This window comes from Chanodichthys erythropterus, chromosome 4 (assembly GCF_024489055.1).
Source record: "Chanodichthys erythropterus isolate Z2021 chromosome 4, ASM2448905v1, whole genome shotgun sequence".
In the NCBI taxonomy this organism is placed as follows: domain Eukaryota; kingdom Metazoa; phylum Chordata; class Actinopteri; order Cypriniformes; family Xenocyprididae; genus Chanodichthys; species Chanodichthys erythropterus.
In genome coordinates, this window is record NC_090224.1 from 11,387,302 (window position 1) to 11,407,293 (window position 19,992).

At 38.0% G+C, this 19,992-nt stretch overlaps 2 protein-coding genes across 5 annotated transcripts; both read right to left on the reverse strand.

The window, feature by feature from the left end:
• Positions 1-2,419: 2,419 nt before the first annotated feature.
• Positions 2,420-13,718, reverse strand: selp (selectin P). The gene is made up of 22 exons (XM_067384062.1): positions 13,632-13,718; positions 13,324-13,390; positions 12,819-13,187; positions 12,586-12,693; positions 12,316-12,501; positions 10,893-11,081; positions 10,339-10,524; positions 9,930-10,115; positions 9,653-9,841; positions 9,111-9,296; positions 8,703-8,888; positions 8,426-8,614; positions 7,844-8,029; positions 7,457-7,642; positions 7,174-7,362; positions 6,398-6,583; positions 5,923-6,108; positions 5,501-5,686; positions 5,178-5,363; positions 4,720-4,923; positions 3,103-3,225; positions 2,420-2,500 (listed from the first exon to the last, which is right to left on the reverse strand). Exons 2-22 carry the CDS (start codon positions 13,388-13,390, stop codon positions 2,436-2,438), a joined length of 3,738 nt encoding a protein of 1,245 aa, XP_067240163.1. The 5' UTR covers positions 13,632-13,718; the 3' UTR covers positions 2,420-2,435.
• Positions 13,719-13,855: 137 nt separating this feature from the next.
• On the reverse strand, positions 13,856-17,338 carry LOC137019066 (L-selectin-like). Of its 4 annotated transcripts, none has more exons than XM_067384066.1 (11): positions 17,246-17,338; positions 17,076-17,139; positions 16,617-16,985; positions 16,345-16,452; positions 15,914-16,099; positions 15,699-15,806; positions 15,271-15,456; positions 14,984-15,109; positions 14,402-14,488; positions 14,271-14,292; positions 13,856-14,185 (listed from the first exon to the last, which is right to left on the reverse strand). In XM_067384066.1, the coding sequence occupies exons 1-11, from the start codon at positions 17,246-17,248 to the stop codon at positions 14,110-14,112; spliced, it is 1,335 nt and encodes a 444-aa protein (XP_067240167.1). In that variant the 5' UTR covers positions 17,249-17,338; the 3' UTR covers positions 13,856-14,109. The 4 variants fall into 4 exon arrangements, with proteins under 4 accessions (XP_067240167.1, XP_067240166.1, XP_067240169.1 ...); XM_067384065.1 differs by having other exon boundaries at positions 14,984-15,163; XM_067384068.1 differs by lacking the exon at positions 15,699-15,806 and having other exon boundaries at positions 14,984-15,163; positions 16,046-16,099.
• Positions 17,339-19,992: the final 2,654 nt, after the last annotated feature.

Below are 19,992 nucleotides of genomic sequence, written 5' to 3' on the forward strand. Positions count from 1 at the left end.
TTTTGTTGAAATCCGATGGCTCAGTGAGGCCTGCATAGCCAGCAATAACATTTCCTCGCTCAAGATCCATTAAGGTACTAAAAACATATTTAAATCAGTTCATGTGAGTAAAGTGGTTCAATATTAATATTATAAAGCGACAAGAATTTTTGGCCGATTTCAAAACACTGCTTCATTGAAACACTGCTTCATCGCTACTTTGGAGCGTTATGAATCTTTTGTGTCGAATCAGCGGTTTGGAGCACCAAAGTCACGTGATTTCAGCAGTTGGGCGGTTTGACACGCGATCCAAATCATGATTCGATACAAAATATTCATAATGCTCCGACTCATTTGCGTCATGTCCGACTCCCCAGATAGCAAAATACACTCTGCCCAGTTCCAATTAGATTCTCACCTGCCGGAGACTTACCACTTGGCCTGCTTCTGTCCACAGTGATTGGGCCGGATGCTTGTGTACTCACTGCCTGATTCCAGGCCGAATCAATTGGGCCAGATGCGCCAGCCGTTACCTTGCAGACACTGCCGCAATCAAGCCGGTATCGGGCCATCACATTTTGATCAAAATCAACCAAGAATGCTGTAATCTCGACTCGTGAGACGTAATTGTTTGTTGAAAGTAGTTAAAGGGTTAGTTCACCCAAAAATAAAAATGATCCCATTATTTACTCACCCTCAAGCCATCCTAGGTGTATAGCAGTGGCGTGCACAGACCTCCGCAAGGGCAGGGGCTCAAGTGCGTTCCGGGGGGGAAGAAAAATATCTATATTTAAAACTTCATAAATTCAAATAACTAGCTTCCAGTGGACAACCATACGCAGAACGTACAAGTCGACTTGGGCTAAATAAGTAATCCTCTGACGCAGGATGTAGGAGTATTGTAAGCTTAGACGCCTCTCAAACTCAAGCTCCTCTTCTATCGAAATCCTCCAAAATTTCTCTTTAAAAATGATGGTTTGAGGCTTGTAATTCATGACTGGTGATTTGTTTTGCTCTCTGCGCCTTCGCGTCCGTCATTACATTGTGCGTCAGGTCAAAGGTTACCCTTCCGCCGCAGACTTGCGCTTTCTGCGTACGGTCATCTGCCGGAAGCTAGTTATTTTAATTTACAAAATTTTATGGATATTTTTCTTGCAAAAACGCATGGCTTCGCTTCAGAAGGACTTTATTAACCCCCTGGAGTCGTATGGATTACTTATGGATGGATGCATTATTTTTTTACTTCAAAACGCAGCCCCACACATTAGTTCGTCTTAAAGAAGATAGTCATATAGGCTACACCTATGGCTTGAGGGTGAGTAAATAATGGGATAATTTTCATTTTGGGGTGAACTAACCCTTTAATAATGCACATAAGTTTTATAATCGGTGAAATAGCCTAATATTTTCTGTATCTGTCGACTGATGAGTGGACACGTCACTGTAATCTGCTTAAAACAGCACTAGCTGGCACGCAAATCGCAGTCTCTCGTGCATTTATTGGCGCGAAACTGTCAGTTGGCAGGCCAAGCAGCCAAAGCAAACGAAAAATAATCAAACGGCTATCATACGGTCACAGCAGGTAGCAATAGCCTCGTTATTATTACGATAGCAGCCAGGAGGCATCCAGTCAGCTGATCAGTTATTTATTACGCATTTCGTGCCAGGATGGGTGGCAGACCCGCTCCCTCTTAATATAATATAATTGGCGTCACGCTGCGTTAATGCCCGGACAGATGCGACTGGTTAGGTACCCGTGCAACTCTTCTCCTTCTGTGCTGAAATGCAGAAGAGCTCCTACTGATCAACAACAACAAAAAAAACAAAACAACATTTGCATATTTCTTAATAAATTGGCTAAAATATTAAGCTCACTTTCACAAAAATCATATTAGCTTACAAAAAAATAGCTCACAAAAATTATTAGTTTTATCACATTTAATTCAACAGGGTAAACTATATCTGTAAATATAAAAACGCGGTTCTGACACCTATTGTAAAACCCTAGACATGGCAATAGAAAATGCTCATTAGTTCCTGACCCTATAAAGCTTCTCACATAGAAGGAACAAGGTGAAGGAGCAACTAGAGGCCTATAGAGACTGTGTGACACTGGGTGACAGTGGGCATAGTGCCCAGAGACAGCACGTCCTGGACTGGGTGTCAGATCTGGGGCAGCATGTCCAGCATGAGGCTATATGAAACAGTGGGTGTGTGAGCGAGTGGACAACAGGGTATTTCTGGCAGTGTTTATACTGTCTCTCACATACTTGGTGAGGGTGCTACAGAGACACTAAGGAATGACCCTGCAGACAGTCACTAACTAATATTACATTATTATACAATGTTGGAAACAGAAATGTTCTTTTATAGTGTGCAAATAACTCTTTCAAACACAGTTTTATTCAAATATTAATTTATTGAAGCAAAAACAACATTGAGTAAATTAGTTTTTTTTAATCGAATTCAAATGCTGGGTTCAAATCCCCCTTCCAATGATCATCATTCAGACTGTAATGAGCTGCAGTGGAGAAGAATAAGTGTGTTAAAGGGTTAGTTCACCCAAAAATGAGTGTATTGTATGTACAAAAACAACAACAAAAACACTAAGACCTTTCACAAAATATCTTATTTCACAGAATAAAGAAAGTCATAAAGGTTTGGAACAGCATGAGGTTCTTATTTGGGGTGAACAGTAGGATAAACAAGCTTGTTTTAGTGTTAAAGCTTAATTTTCCCTGCAGTTACTGTAGTGGGCAGAGTTTCCCAAAAGCATCGTAAGCCTAAGTTGATCGTAGCTCCATTGCCACCAATGGAGCTACGATCAACTTAGGCTTACGATGCTTTTGGGAAACTCTGCCCTGGTCCTTGTTGCATTAAACCAACACACATCACTGGCCTATACTTATTACAATTACCCCTAAGCTAAATTGACTTACTAAAGCTAGCATCAGGTTTGCAAGCACTAAATAATCAAATATAACAATGAACAACTTGAGGCATTTGTTAAATACCAACCAAATAATATTGTAATAAAAAGCTATTAAATTACACTTTTTGATAGTTGAATGCTTTAAAAAAATGATTCTTCCAACAGTGGAGCAGGACCATCCATTTTATTACCCTTTTTGTTGAATTGGCGCATCAACAAATACATTAGTCCTCCAAGCAGAAGTATACCAGCTGAAGAAGCAACTCCCACAGCTGTATACGTCAGCATGCCGACACTCATTGACATCTCCTCTACTGAAAGCACAAAATAAATATGTCATAATGCGAGGATTCCCAAACGTTTTTGTCACGCGAACCCCTTTGATGTAAAATATTTACTTGTGTCCCCTGAGATTTTTACTTAATATTGATAACAGCATGTGGATGTTCACGCCACAGTTCTCTAAGGTTAAAAGTTCAGAGGTTCATTCTAACTTTTCATCAACTCATGAACCCAATACAGTTCCCTCAAATCCAAGTTACAGAAACCCAGTCATAATGTATTAGTGGCCTTCCAGTGTAATTTTGCATTCTGCATTTTGTAATGTCATTTGTAATGCTAGTGTTAAAAATGTGCATGCAGTATTTTCCCCACAAAATTAAAGGGTTAATTCACCCAAAAATATAATTTCTGTCATTAATTACTCACCTTCATGTCATTCCAAACCCATAAGACTATCTTTGAAACACAAATGATTTTGTTGCAATCCAAGAACTTCTGACCTCCCTAGGCAACAGCAACATCATAACCAATTTCAAGGCCCAGAAAGGTAGTGAAGACATCGCGAAAATAGTCCATGTGACTACAGTGGTTCAACCTTAATGTTATGAAGCAACAAGAATACTTTTTGTGCACAAAAAAAACAAAAAAAAACCCAGCTCATTATTGTCAGACTCCTGCGTCAGCTTCACACGCATACGTCATGTTGCTCATGTGAACAGCATCGGCCAATACAGAGTCGGCGTTCTGACATAGAACCCGGAAGCACTGCACTGTGTTCACAACGTCAACAGCATAGGAGACTGACAGGGAAGAGTATTCTGTCACTTCATAACATTAAGGTCAAACCGATGTAGTCTTTACTAAAGCCACTGGAAGGCAAGCCTGCAACCTTTAGCCAAAAAAGCGTAACGGCTAAAGCTAACGCTCCGCCCCCCGCGGTACACAGGGAGGGAGACTGGAGGCTGTTTTTTGAATGGAAGTCAATGGATGGCTTCACTATGCTGATTAAACACCTTTTGTGGGGAAATGGCTAATCATTTAATTAATGGACAGCCTGTTTGCTAATCTTCAGAATGTTTTACACTAAACCATACTTTCTTTGGGAACTATATGTAGATTTTAGCATGATAAAAATGTATTATATAAAGAGAAGGCAGACTAGGGAAAGTTGCGACTGACGTCACTGCCATTACATGATAGGCTGAGAGGTGCCACACGTGATTAAGTTAGCCGTTATGCTTTCTCCAATGGTAAGAGATACAGACCCTCTTATCTCCCCATTATATACAATCTCTGTCTTTACTACCTTTCTGGGCCTTGAAATTGGTTATAACATTGCTGTGTATAGGGAGGTCAGAAAGCTCGCAGATTTCATCAAATATCTTAATTTTTGTTCCAAAGATGAACAAAGGTCTTGCAGGTTTGGAACGACATGAGGGTGAGTAATTACTGATAGAAATTTCATTTTTGAGTAAACTAACCCTTGAATGTAACAAAAAAGATGGGTTAGGAGGAGTTGGCCTTACCAACACAACTGGGTGGAGAGTTGGTCCAGTACCCTTCGGAGGTGCAGATGAGCGGACTGGTTCCATTGAGCTTATGGCTTTTGGCACACTGGAAAAAACACTGAGATCCAAAGCTGAAGTTTCCATGTGGGTGAGAGCAGTTCATTGAGGGTGGAGGTTCCAGCTCAGGAAGTTGAGAGAATGAGAGGGGCGCACAACGAACAGCTGCCATTTAAAAGAGAAATGAAAGTAAAGCATTTAGTGAGAAATGTTTTTCATGGTTCTTACTAAGATCGGTTTTAAATGATATGGCTTGATCATTAATCATTGTCAGTATTACAGGGGAAGCCCAGCCAGAACATTATGAGAATATTAGTTTATGGTTACAAAAATAGAACCTAAAGAAAATGTTCCTTAAATTCAAAGAATTGAAAAAGTAACCATATGGGAATGTTCCATTTTTGTCTAAAGGTATATACCAGTGCAAGAGGCCATCTCCTGACTCCAGTTCCCAGAAGCAGAGCACTCCATGTCTGGCTCTCCTATAATTTCAAATCCAGCCTCACATCCCAAGAAGCATTGTGAGCCATAGCTAAACAGGGAGTGAGGATGAGAACAATTCATCCAGCCATTTTCTTGAGCGGTCAAAAGGGGGCACTGTTGAGCTACGGAAAATAATAAATAAATGTTAACACACAAAATAATCAGCTGTCTTGGGTCATAAATTTGAATGAATACAGGATATCAAAAGATGACTTATAATGATGCCTGAGGTGAAATAGGAAGACCCAAAAGTGATTACCCAAGCAGAAGGGTGGGGTGTCTGTCCACTTCCCCATCTCTAAGCACTCCATTCGGGGTGTGCCGTGCAGCTTGAAGCCTTCCTTACAGCTCACTTCACACACTGTACCGAAGCTGAACTGCCCATGAGGATGCGTGCAGGTTACAGTACCATGAGAGGGGTCAATTAAGGGGCTGCACTGCTGTGCTATTGGACAGAGAATCAAAAGTTCTATTATAATGCCTTACTGTCCATGACTTTATAGTAAATTAAAGATTTCAGTGCTAAATTTTTGTTCTATGTTTATGATAGGACTAGAGAAGGTGGCAATACAAATAAAATATCTGTCTATTTTGTCAGATCTAAACCTCTTGGAGACCCAGTAACCTCCCTCAGTAACCTTCCTATTTAACCGTCACAGAGTATCAAGAGTGTTTGGTAACCTTGACAAACAGGAAGGTCTTGGCTCCATTTCCCTTGTGATGTGCAGTAAGTGGAATTACTTCCATTCAAAGTAAATCCAGCTCCACACTCCAGCCAGCACAAAGAGCCATAGCTGAACTTCTCCAAGCGGTCCTGACACTGCACAGTGCCATGCAGGAAAGACTCCAGAGCATCACATCTTATAACTGAAAAGATAAAAACGGCATGAAAGCATGTTTTTGCTGATGTAATTATTTCATCATTGTGAATGTGTGGTGTTGCTCTGTTGAAGATGTTTGTAAGCTGCAACAGCACAATACATATTTTGGTTTAGTCCATGTGGATTTATTAGCAAATCAAAGCAGATTTGTATGGTTGTCCTATAATAACAATTTACAGAAGCCATCTAGTAATGTAGGGTTTTTTAACTGTATTTTGTATTGTATCTTTACAAATAATAATTTATTTTTTAGGTTTAAATACATTTAGACCTACCTTCACATTCAGGTGTTGGTGCTGACCAGTTGCCATCACTCAGACAGGTGAGTGTGGATTCTCCTCTTAGTCTGTATCCCTCCTCACAAGTAGCATTGCAAGAAGAACGAAAAGAGAACTTTCCCAATGGATCAGCACAGGTCAGGTGACTATGTGCAGGGACCACAAGAGGGTCACAAGCCACAGCTTGAATTTGAATGAGATCAGAAATTAGTATTTCTGTTCTAAATAAACTCTTAAAGGAACACTCCACTTTTTTTGAAAATCAAGGAATTTTCCAACTCCCCTAGAGTTAAACAGTTGAGTTTTACCGTTATTGAATCCATTCAGCCGATCTCCGGTTCTGGCAGTACCACTTTTAGCATAGCTTAGCAATCGTTCATTGAATCTGATTAGACCGTTAGCATCGCGCTTAAAAATCACCAAAGAGTTTCGATATTTTTCCTATTTAAAACTTGACTCTTCTGTAGTTAAATCGTGTACTAAGACCGACAGAAAATTAAAAGTTAATTTTCTGTACCGAAAACGGTAAATCTCAACTGTTTAACTCTAGGGGGATTTGGAAAATGAGCCTATTTTCAAAAAAAGTGGAGTGTTCCTTTAAGCCTGATAATGTACAGTGTGTAATATATTTAATATATGATGGGAACCCCTAAATGGTTCGATATAAGTGCGTGACAGAACCCTATTCTATGTAGAACCTTTTCTTCTAATAGTGAATAACATTTCATGTACCATAGTTTAATGGTATTAGGTCAACAAAAATGATGCCAAACCTGTACAAGTGGGTGTACTGTGTGTCCAGTGCCCAGTATGGTCACAGAGAGTGGAATCTGCACCTTGGAGCTCAAAACCCTCTTCACACTTGAACTCACAGCTGGAGTTATAGCTATTGTTGGAGAGGGGGTGTGTGCAGCTCATACTTCCAAAACTTGGTGCATTAGAGAAAGGTGGACACTGTATAGCTGTGGGATAATCAGAAGCAACCCAAAGTGAATCTGTTGGAGCTATGAACTGAAAATATGTGCATGTATATGTAGTGTTTAAGAAGCAGGTTACCATGGCAAACAGGGGGGATGTGACTCCAGTTCCCATGTGCGGTACAGTTAGTGGAATTTGTACCATTGTGGACAAAACCAAAGTCACATTTTACCCAACAAGTGGAGCCATAAGCAAACTCCTCCACAGGGTCAGAACATTGCAGGGAGCCATGTGGGCTGGGCTTCAATGGGTTACACTTTACAACTGCCAAAAAATGATTACGACAAAACAGACAAGACAAATTATATACTCAGCTGAGTATGTGGTAATGTAAAAGAGCAATCTTTTTTTTCTTTTTCTTTTTCCACTTACAGTTAGAACTGTATGTGGATTCTATAAGTCTGGATGTGGATTCAATAAGTCTGTATGACACTGAGAAATCATGTATATGCTCCAAAAACCCACCTTCACATGCAGGTGTGGCTGCTGACCAGTTGCCATCACTTAGACAGGTGAGTGTGGCTTTTCCTCTCAGTTTGTATCCCTCATCACAGGAAACATTGCAAGAAGAACGAAAAGAGAATTTTCCAAATATATCAGCACATGTCAGATGACTCTTTTCAGGGGCCAGAACAGGACTACAAGTCACCACTGCAACAAATGCATAACTCACATCAATTAAATTATTACCCGTGTCTGTTCAAACACACAAAAACCTTAATAACCTCTTTTCTTTATTGCAAAAAAAAAAAAAAAACACCTTCTTCTTTTTTTTTTTTTTTCTCTTTTTTTCATAGAAAGTGCACTTCCAGGGTGTGTCTTAGCAGTGTTAGCCAACATTAAAATGTTTAGCAAAAACGAAAAGGAAGTGCACTATCTTTGATATCTACACTTTCTGAACTATTAAAAACTTTTGGCTTTTTTAAATTATATTTTTCCCATTATGCAGCTTTTGTTAAATCATGTCAACATGCATAGTCAGTGCAATTGTATGAACCAGCAACTGCCTGTTGATTCATTGAGGAATGTCCTGCAGATGTGCTGTACCTGTGCAGGTGGGGGTTTTGTGTGTCCAGTGGCCAGTGTGGTCACACCAGGTTGTATCTGAGCCTTGGAGCTCAAATCCCTCCTCACACTTGAACTCACAGCTGGAGTTATAGCTATTGTTGGAGAGGGGGTGTGTGCAGCTCATACTTCCAAAACTTGGTGCATTAGAGAAAGGTGGACACTGTATAGCTGTGGGATAATCAGAAACAACTCAAAGTGAATCTGTTGGAGATATGAACTGAAAATATGTGCATGTAGTGTTTAAGAAGCAGGTTACCATGGCAAACAGGGGGGATGTGACTCCAGTTCCCATGTGCGGTACAGTTAGTGGAATTTGTACCATTGTGGACAAAACCAAAGTCACATTTTACCCAACAAGTGGAGCCATAAGCAAACTCCTCCACAGGGTCAGAACATTGCAGGGAGCCATGTGGGCTGGGCTTCAGTGGGTCACACTTTACAACTGCCAAAAAATGATTACGACAAACAGACAAGACAAATTACATACTCAGCTGAGTATGTGGTAATGTAAAAGAGCAATCTTTTTTTTCTTTTTTCTTTTTTGAAGTGGACTTACAGTTAGAACATAAGGACCTTTTTTTCCAGTGCTCACATTGTGATGGAAATGAGGATTCAGTAAGTCTGTATGACACTGAGAAATCATGTATATGCTCCAAAAACCCACCTTCACATGCAGGTGTGCCTGCCGACCAGTTGCCATCACTTAGACAGGTGAGTGTGGCTTTTCCTCTCAGTTTGTATCCCTCATCACAGAAAACATTGCAAGAAGAACGAAAAGAGAATTTTCCAAATATATCAGCACATGTCAGATGACTCTTTTCAGGGGCCAGAACAGGACTACAAGTCACCACTGCAACAAATGCATAACTCACATCAATTAAATTATTACCCGTGTCTGTTCAAACACACAAAAACCATAATAACCTATTTTCTTTATTGCAAAAAAAAAAAAAACACCTTTTTTTTTTCTTTTTTTTCATAGAAAGTGCACTTCCAGGGTGTGTCTTAGTGTTACCCAACATTAAAATGTTTAGCAGAAACAAAAAGGAAGTGCACTATCTTTGATATCTACACTTTCTGAACTATTAAATTATATTTTTCCAATTGCTTTTGTGATTTATCATGTCAACATGCATAGTAAGTGCAATTGTATGAACCAGCAACTGCCTGCAACTCATTGAGGAATGTCCTGCAGATGTGCTGTACCTGTGCAGGTGGGGGTTTTGTGTGTCCAGTGGCCAGTGTGGTCACACCAGGTTGTATCTGAGCCTTGGAGCTCAAAACCCTCCTCACACTTGAAATCACAGCTGGAGTTATAGCTATTGTTGGAGAGGGGGTGTGTGCAGCTCATACTTCCAAAACTTGGTGCATTAGAGAAAGGTGGACACTGTATAGCTGTGGGATAATCAGAAACAACTCAAAGTGAATCTGTTGGAGATATGAACTGAAAATATGTGCATGTAGTGTTTAAGAAGCAGGTTACCATGGCAAACAGGGGGGATGTGACTCCAGTTCCCATGTGCGGTACAGTTAGTGGAATTTGTACCATTGTGGACAAAACCAAAGTCACATTTTACCCAACAAGTGGAGCCATAAGCAAACTCCTCCACAGGGTCAGAACATTGCAGGGAGCCATGTGGGCTGGGCTTCAATGGGTTACACTTTACAACTGCCAAAAAATGATTACGACAAAACAGACAAGACAAATTACATACTCAGCTGAGTATGTGGTAATGTAAAAGAGCAATCTTTTTTTTCTTTTTTTTTTTTTGAAGTGGACTTACAGTTAGAACATAAGGACCTTTTTTTCCAGTGCTCACATTGTGATGGAAATGAGGATTCAATAAGTCTGTATGACACTGAGAAATCATGTATATGCTCCAAAAACCCACCTTCACATGCAGGTGTGCCTGCCGACCAGTTGCCATCACTTAGACAGGTGAGTGTGGCTTTTCCTCTCAGTTTGTATCCCTCATCACAGGAAACATTGCAAGAAGAACGAAAAGAGAATTTTCCAAATATATCAGCACATGTCAGATGACTCTTTTCAGGGGCCAGAACAGGACTACAAGTCACCACTGCAACAAATGCATAACTCACATCAATTAAATTATTACCCGTGTCTGTTCAAACACACAAAACCTTAATAACCTCTTTTCTTTATTGCAAAAAAAAAACAAAAAAAAAAAACACCTTTTTTTTTCTTTTTTTTCATAGAAAGTGCACTTCCAGGGTGTGTCTTAGTGTTACCCAACATTAAAATGTTTAGCAGAAACAAAAAGGAAGTGCACTGTCTCTGATATCTGCACTTTCTAAACTATTAAATTATATTTTTCCAATTATGTAGCTTTTGTGATTTATCATGTCAACATGCATAGTCAGTGCAATTGTATGAACCAGCAACTGCCTGCAACTCATTGAGGAATGTCCTGTAGATGTGCTGTACCTGTGCAGGTTGGGGTTTTGTGTGTCCAGTGGCCAGTGTGGACACACCAGGTTGTATCTGAGCCTTGGAGCTCAAATCCCTCCTCACACTTGAACTCACAGCTGGAGTTATAGCTATTGTTGGAAAGGGGATGAGTGCAGTTCATGCTCCAACCACCAGGGGCATCAATGATCGGCAGACACTGGACAGCTGTACGGATAATGTCATTTTACACAAGTAAACACATCAGACAGCAATATAATAATAATTGTATGTTTTATTACCCAAACTAAAAAAATGCTAACAAATTCTACCCCATTATTGCTAGTAAAAGTTTTACAAATAATGACAAAGAAACGTGAAAATTTGAAGTAGAAAGACTGAAGTAATGTTTACTTTTTAAACATATTCCATATAATTTACTTGTTAAACATATTCCACATAACTTCGAAAAAAAGTTTTTACTGTGCACTATGTAAGGGATAATGTACATCCAGCCGGTTGTTCAGAGAATAGTTTATTCTGAGATAACAACTGGCTGGATGTACATTATCCCACTTATTACATGGCTACTTGCCACATAAGTAAATAATTAGAAACAAAATATTGATCTGAGTCGAAATATTTTTTTTAGCTCTTTAAACGCACAGCTTTCGCGGAGAGAGCAGTTAATGCTAGCCTGGCAAGTTCAAACTAGACGGACATTTAAGAGATTTTGCCACATAACTAATTATTGGGATAAAAGATATTTATCTGAGATTAAAATGACTTAAAACTGTTTAGAATCTTATAATCTAAAGTGAACAAAACAGTCGCAAAATGGCAGCAACTGCATTTCTATGAAACAAAAGAGCGAGTCTGCAATACGGGATAACTGTACACAAAATATTGATTTGACTGAGTTTAAATATTTTATTAGCTCACCAAACGCAAAACTTCCATGAGGAAAAACGACTTCAGTTACCTGGATGAGCCTGTTTTATCTGTTTTTAGCGTTTGTTATCGGGGAATAACATACCGCTGGATGGCGCGATCGACCAATCAGAATCAAGTATTCCACAGAGCCATGTAATGGCAAGATATATAATCTCAGGCCCGTTTACCTCAAGAACGATAACTTTATTAACAGACACCAGCGGACAATATCGTTCTGTTTATTCTAAGCACACGTTGCAGTTTTGTCATATGTAATGCTCGAGCTCTTAGATACTGATTCTCAACTTTTATCGTTCATCAGCTGGAAAAATATTGTTCTGAAAGTGATTCCAACGATATCGTTTCTCTGTGATGTTATTGTTATATAGTTGTGGTATGGACTCTGCTATTCTTTTATTTAGAAAGACTTTTAGAACTATATCTTTATCGTGATAGTTATCGTCCATGTGAACAGGCTTTAGAGTTACTGCAGTACAATTCATGCATGGCAATGTATTCTGTACCATACCCCGACAAACAGGAAGTGCGTTATCCCAGTGCCCAGATGCCAGGCAGCCTAGCCTTTGTTCCCCCTCCAGCTTGAACCCTGTGTCACATTGGAACTGGCATGACGAGTTAAAATGAAATGCTCCATAGATACCCTCACACTTCACAAAACCTTGCTGTGGATTTTTAACTGGCCAGCACTGAACAGCTGCAAAAGTGAAAATGATAACTTGGTTACAAAATGCACAAACACACACTGAAGATATCTGAACTTGAATGGGTTCTACAGCACCTTCCTCACAGCGTGAGCCCCTAAAGCCGGGGTCACATTGACATTCGTAGCTCCCAATAGTCTCCACACACTCAGCGTGCTCACTGCAGGATTTATCTGAACAAGAGGCTACACAGAAAAATCAGGTGTAATGACTACAAATAAATGCTGAGCCTTCAATCAGAACTGGATATCTGATAGAGCATCTTCATATAATTTGAATTAAATTTTAAATTAAAATGATCTCAATTCACCTAAATAACAGAGAGCTGCTTTCTTTTTGTTGCACCTCTCATCATTCCACTTGGCTGTGTCTTTTTGCCTCTTAATGTAGATCTCTACACAGTCTTCTCCACTTCCCCGGTTATTTGGTTCATTTCTCGCCCAGTTTGCTGCTTCAGGGACCAAGTGCTTTTTGGTCCCAACCCACATCCAGTGGCCATCAATCTTCCTAATGCCAATCCAGTAGTATGACGAATGGAAGGGTAGAATTTGGTTAAGGTATGCAATTTCTTCCTGGTTTTGGATGGCCACCATATCAGTGAAATTCTTTTGACACCATTGACGAGCTTTTGTCCAGTCCATATTAGTGTCTATGTTGTAATGGTAAGTCCAGGCCTTGACTGATAAACACAGTTGTGTTGCATTAAAATGTATTATATACAACATTTTAATTTGCTATTTAGTTCATTTTACTGTGAAACTTTGTAGGTTATCTAAGAAACATGTTGATTAGAAATAGATTAAATGAGAACATACCATTATAAATTCCAGTTATAAGGAGAAGACATCCAGAAAATACTCTAATATTCACCCACAAAACCATCTGAAGGATGTGAGAAATGCATATGTGTGAGTGTTTATTAAGACACTATTTGTATTCTAATTCATGCATGTCATCAAACCAAAGGATTTAGAGGTCCAAATGTTACTGATCTTTTTAAATTTTATTTGATGGTATAAAAATATTACTCTAAAAAGCATTTGGATTTCTAAACCCTTTAGTTTGATGACATGCATACATATTCTAAATAAATATATATAGTAAAGCAGATTGTTCATCTTACCTTTTCTGCAACAATGCAGTTTCTTTTATTCTGAGAAGATGTTCAGTTTAATGCATAGGAAATTGCTGTCAAATATGATTTGCCAATATTCAGACAGTTGCACTGCATGGGAACTAAGCGATGGGAAATTGTGTAATAGTACTGCCATTAAAGGAAACGTTACAGCACAACAGCGACTATTGTTATATACCAGAAATGAAATAGTTTATTATTTGTAATGTCATTCTCCAGCTCACACTGAAAATGTTTTTGTGTGTGTGTGTGTGTGTGTGTGTGTGTGTGTGTGTGTGTGTTTACAGCAACAGTGAACAACAATACAACATCATGCATTTTGTGCAAAAGATGACAATGGGATTACTGACTTTAGCTTTTGTGTATACAAAAAATGAAATAGTCTCTAAAATAAGAATGAACTGAAGAAGCAATTTAATAAAAAAAAATAAAAAATTAACATCAAGTCCCTTTATTCAAAGACATCTTATGCTGAACATAGAGGGCCATCTGGTGGTGTGTGTTCTGCTTCAAATGCTGGATTCAGTGTTTCCTGTTGAGTTCTGCAAGAAAACATAGAGGAGTAAGATTTACATAAACTGTACATCTAAATGACTGTTAAGAAAACTTAAAGTAAACATAATTTACCTCATTCTCACTGCCTTTTTACCTACAACCAAATTTAAAGAGGAAAAAACATTTTAAAATACATAAATAAATTGATTAAATTGAATAAATTGATATTTGATAAATCCTTCAAAATGTCACGCTGTACTCACTCTTTCTGCACTTGGAGCAACAAAACCAGCCACAAAACAATGAGATGACAGCAGATGACAAAAGAACAATTAGAGAATGGACAAAACCTGAGGAAAGATATAACAATATTATAAGTATTCTTTTTATGCAAAAAAAAGGTTTTTATATAAAATTTAAAAACTATTGTTGAGGTTTTTTTCTAAAGTGCTTTATTAATCTTTTATTAGGAAATTTTGATTTTGCATTCATCCTTTTATTTTTTGATCCCTGACATTTCTACCCTTTAAAAATAATGGTTTGATTTAATCATATTTTTTTGACATATGTTATTTGGGGAACCAAAAATGATTCTTCTATGGCATTGCAGCAAAAACCCTTTTTGGAATCTTTATTTTTTTATAGTTTTGTAACAATAAAAAAAAATATTGGTTCTTTCTAAGGCTTCATATTCTTGATTAGGATTTTTCTTGTATATGAAATTTTTAAATAATTGAATAAAAATTTTTTTTTTTTAATGAAATTGTTAAAAAATTATGACCAACATGGTGCTCTCATTATACTCCATATTTGTGGTACACAACTGAAAAGTGCAAACTACTTACTTGCACACATCAATGGAAAGGAAGACTCCCACATGCCATCAGCTCTGCAGGTGAACTCAGCGAAGCCCAGCAGCAAATGTCCAGGTGGACACTCTACTCTACAAGCAGATCTGGAGCTGTCATGTCCTTCAGTGCAGTTCATCAATCCACCACCAAACAAAAGAAGGGGAAAACACTCCACTGTAATAGGAAAATACCTCAATCTTACATACATAATATATTTATATATATATTAAGAGATGTTAACACAGAATCATAATATTGAAGTAGGCCGATATATATTGTACCTGCACATAAAGGTGGAGGTACGTTCCATGCACCTGAGGAAGTGCATTGGAGCTCAGCCGTGCCTCTCAGCTTATAACCACCAGCACAGGAAAATTTGCACTTTGAATTGAGGGAATGATTCCCATACAGACCGGAGCATTCCATCCAGCCATGCCGTGGTGCGGATAGTTGCTCACATGACACGACTGGAGAGAGAGAAAAAAAAGTAATATAAACTATTTAGAATTATATATAGTTTTATCCATTATATTTCACTTCATCGCTAAATCTTTCACCACTTTATATTTGTTGAAATACCGTTTCTGACCTTTTTCACAATGTGGCCCAGAGAAACCTGGCTCACATACACAGGTGAAGTTGTTAGGGTTAGGGTTCATCGCTAAATCTTTCACCGCTTTACATTTGTTGAAAAACTATTTGTTCTGACCTTTTTCACAGCGTGGCCCAGAGAAACCCGGCTCACATACACAGGTGATGTTGTTGACTTGTTCTATGCAATGCCCTCTATCACTGCATGAATTGTTTAGACATTGTGCTAAAAAATTAAACAGATTTATAAGAAGCATCCTTTCTGGACTGTAAAACACTCCATTTTTCTTTTACAGAGATGTCTTTCATAATATTGAAATATATATATTATACCTGCACATGAAGGTGGAGGTACGTTCCATGCACCTGAGGAATTGCATTGGAGCTCAGCCGTGCCACTCAGCTTATAACCATCAGCACAGGAAAATGTACACTTTGAACTGAGGGAATGATTCCCATACTGACCGGAGCATTCCATCGAGCCATGCGGTGGTGCGGATAGTTGCTCGCATGTCACGACTGGAGAGAGAGAAAAAATTGAATGGTCAAGGAATGTCATAAGTAAAGATTATCAGAATATAAACTATTCAGAATTATATATAGTTTTATCCATTTAACACTGTTTTTTTTCTCCCTGGGCCCCATCAGAACAGACCTTCCTTGGGCCATCATGTTGATGACCACTAATTTAAATTATAATATATTTCACTTCATCACTAGATATTTCACCACTTTACATTTGTTGAAAAACTGTTTGTTCTGACCTTTTTCACAGCGTGGCCCAATGAAACCTGGCTCACATTCACAGGTGAAGTTGTTGACTTGTTCTGTGCAGTGCCCTCTATTACTGCATGAATTGTTCAGACATTGTGCTGAAAGAAATTAGATTTATAAGAAACATCCTTTCTGGACTGTAATTTTTCTTTTATAGAGATGTCTTTCATAGACTCATTAAGGTTATTTACATAAAGACACTGTACAAGTGCTCTAACTGGAAATAAATGAACAAACTGAAAAACTAACTCAGGCTCCTTACCTTTGTGACACACAGGATACTTTTGTCTGGTGCAGCTCTCATCGTTCCACTTGCCATTGTTGTTTGGGTTGCTGATGTATTCCACACAGTTTTCATCAGGCAGAACACTGTTGGGTTCTTTATCACCCCAATTTTGATAGTTCGCGATCTGTCCATCTGTCCACGTCCAACTGTCATTGATATTTTTGAGTCCAATCCAGTAGTAAGGAGCTGAGGATCTACTTGGCAAATATTTTGTAAGAAAATGTGTTACATTTTCATTGTGAACCATCACAATGTCTGTGTAATGTTTTTGACACCACTCCCTTGCCTCTTTCCAATTCAGTTGTTCCTTGTTATCTGAGTGATATGTCCATCCTTCAACACTGACTGTAATGTTTGGAAGTAAAAAGTTTAAGTTAAATGTATTTCTCAATTTTTTTTTATTTTTGAAGGTTGATGAATATAGAAGACACTTACCCAGTATCAGCCAGAAAACTGCAATGTGCACAGACATAGCTATAAGCTTCACAACACCTCCAGTCTAAACAATTAAAAACAGCAATTTAATTGCACATATAAATGCATTCTTTTTAAAAAGGTTTTTATTGAACCAAAAAGCTTACTATAAAATGCAGACTCATACATACCATGGTCTTCTTTAGTCTCCTTTCGACTAAATCACTTGTCGTTAGTGGAATTTTGTTTGTAGTTACCTTTCAACAGTCTGTTCTCAAATAAAGTATCTTTCACTCTGTTAGCAAAGTGGGTTTTCCCACCAGATATATCATTCGTTCGCATTAAATTGCAGGATGTTTTCTTTAGATTTGAAAAATAACATTATGTAACATGAAAATAAAAGAATGGCACTTTCTGGAAATGGTCATCTTTTATATGTTCTTTTATCTTTTTATAAAATCATCTCTTGCACAAATAGAATGAGATGCACATGGTGATGATTTTGATAATTGAACAACATAAGACCACACAAATAAAAAAAGAATAAAACAAAATGTGTTACATTTCAAGAGATAATGTAAACGAACACTCCCTGATTATACGCAGCTTCAGGGAAGGACACAGTCACAGGATACGTCCAGATGAACATGACCCGGGTTAATTAAACAAAATCTTTCACTGCTTTGACAATGCTAACTGGTTTATGCACTTAGGTGTGGAAAGATAAAGAGGTGGAGTGACTTAAATTCCAGCCTTTATTTAGGTGTTAGAGGTATAATTTATCCTAAAATGAAAATTAAGTCATCATTTACTCACCCTGCTATTTAATGCCATATGCCTTTCTTACGTTTATGGATAGAATTTTTAAAAAATGTCCCACTCATGCATGTCCATTTAATGTTTAGCGACCAGCATCAAAATCTTTTAAAAAGACACAAAAGTATCACAGAATGATCCTATCCCAGATAGCATGTGATCCTTGAAACAATGTTGAGTCAGTGTTGATGCATCAATGCTAATTGCATTGAATTAATGTTAAGTGATGTTGCTTTAGTATCACTCTTGCACCCTCAGTTAATTTTGAAGCAATGTTGAGATTTCAACCTCAAATTAATGGTAATATTATTGATTCAACATTAGAAAGTGATATTTTTTCAACATCACTTTTGCACCCTCAGTTAATGTTTAAGCAATACTGAGATTTCAACAAAAAATCAATGATAATGCTATTGAATCAACATTACACTATGACTGATTCTACATCACTGATGTTGAATCAATATTGGAATTAATGAAAAATTCTCAATGGTCATATTGTTGAATCACCATTACACTATGGTTGATTCTACATCACTGATGTTGAAGCAACATTGAAATTTACAAAAATGATCAATGGTAATATTGTTGAATCAACGTTACACTATGATGTTGATTCTACATCACTGCAGTTGAATCAATATGGAAATGAACATAAATGATCAATGGTAACGTCAGTGAATCAACATTAACAAAAATAATCATTAGTAATATTGCATGATCAGTGTTAATAATAATGTGAAAAGTCAACATAAATTAATGCTCTGAACAACATTAAGATTTCAGCTACACTTCAATGGTATGTCAACTAATTTCTGACCATTTCAAAGTTCTGGGAAAACCTTTTAAAACAAATATGACACCTTGCCAGCAGTTGAGTCAGTTTATTTATTTAACAGTTTAACACAATCAACGACAAAAAGATAGAAAACTGAATTCTTTAAGAGTGGGGCAAAAAGGACAAAAACATTACATAGCATTACTTTCAGAAATCTTATGTCATCATCATTACTACAAGTAGTCCAATGGCTCAAGTTTTTAATTTGATGTTTATCTGCTTACCCCAAGCACATCCAAGATGTAGGTGACTTTGTTTCTTCAGTAGAACACAAATGATGATTTTTAACTCCAGCCACTGCCATCTGTCAGTCAAATAATGCGAGTGAATGGGAACTCGAACAATAAGTTTTGAAAAACCTTTCATAGACAAATCCAAATTAAACCCTGCAGCTCGTGACGACACATTGATGTCCTAAGACACAAAACGATCAGTTTGTGTGAGAAACCGAACAGTATTTATATCATTTTTTACCTCTAATACACCACTATGTCCAACTGTGTTCAGCACTCGCTTAGTGAGGTCTGATCGCGCTCTGACCACAGCAGTGATGTCTAGCACTCACTGAAGTATAGAGGGTATGCACGTGAGGTCACCGTCGACCGTTACGACTGCGGTCACGGCCACTGAGTGGCAAAAGACTGAAGGGGTTCGCACACCGAACGCGAAGCTCAGCGCCTCGCCACGTCTTTAAAATTCAAACGCATTGTTATGAGTGTACGAACACCGGCGGCGACATTCGGCGCCTGTCCGCGGTGCCCAGCTACGACTCAGAAAAAAATATAAAACAATGCGTTCGAATTTGAAAGACGTGTCGCGGCGCTGAGCTTCGCGTCCGGTGTGCGAACCCCTTGAGCAGCAGCATTGGTTTTCAGCGTGAATGTCGCGAAAAACACACAAAACACATCCAATTGACTGTACAAATAGCTTTGACACAAACCCTGAGGTATATATTTAAAAACTGCAGAAAGCAACAGGGAAAAAAGCAAATGGAAACTGCAATTCTCAGAAACAGCTCGACTGATTTTGAGGTAAAATCATACCTTATATATTGTATTGTTATATATTAGTTTGACAACTCATCAATTAATTATTTTCCATCTTATATTCTGCACAATTGGGTGTTTTTCAATAAACAACACTGACAAAAACTATACTATAAAACTATATATGTTTTAGGGCTGGACAATATGACGCTATAACACTGATACAAGTGATTACGCGGATTTAAACCTACCTATATTGTAGTTATATAAAATATTCACAGGCAGATTTGCTTTATGT

Excerpts from the sequence above, each read along its gene's own strand:
- selp (XM_067384062.1), bottom strand. The coding sequence starts at position 13,390 with ATGGTTTTGTGGGTGAATATTAGAGTATTTTCTGGATGTCTTCTCCTT. Across the intron at positions 12,502-12,585 it reads GGGCTCACGCTGTGAGGAAG|CTGTTCAGTGCTGGCCAGTT; the intron begins GTGCTGTAGAAC and ends TCACTTTTGCAG. Across the intron at positions 5,364-5,500 it reads CACCCCACCCTTCTGCTTGG|CTCAACAGTGCCCCCTTTTG; the intron begins GTAATCACTTTT and ends TATTTTCCGTAG.
- LOC137019066 (XM_067384065.1), bottom strand. Across the intron at positions 15,807-15,913 it reads ACCTCCACCTTCATGTGCAG|CACAATGTCTAAACAATTCA; the intron begins GTATAATATATA and ends TTAATTTTTTAG. Across the intron at positions 14,489-14,983 it reads CTTTCCATTGATGTGTGCAA|GTTTTGTCCATTCTCTAATT; the intron begins GTAAGTAGTTTG and ends ATCTTTCCTCAG.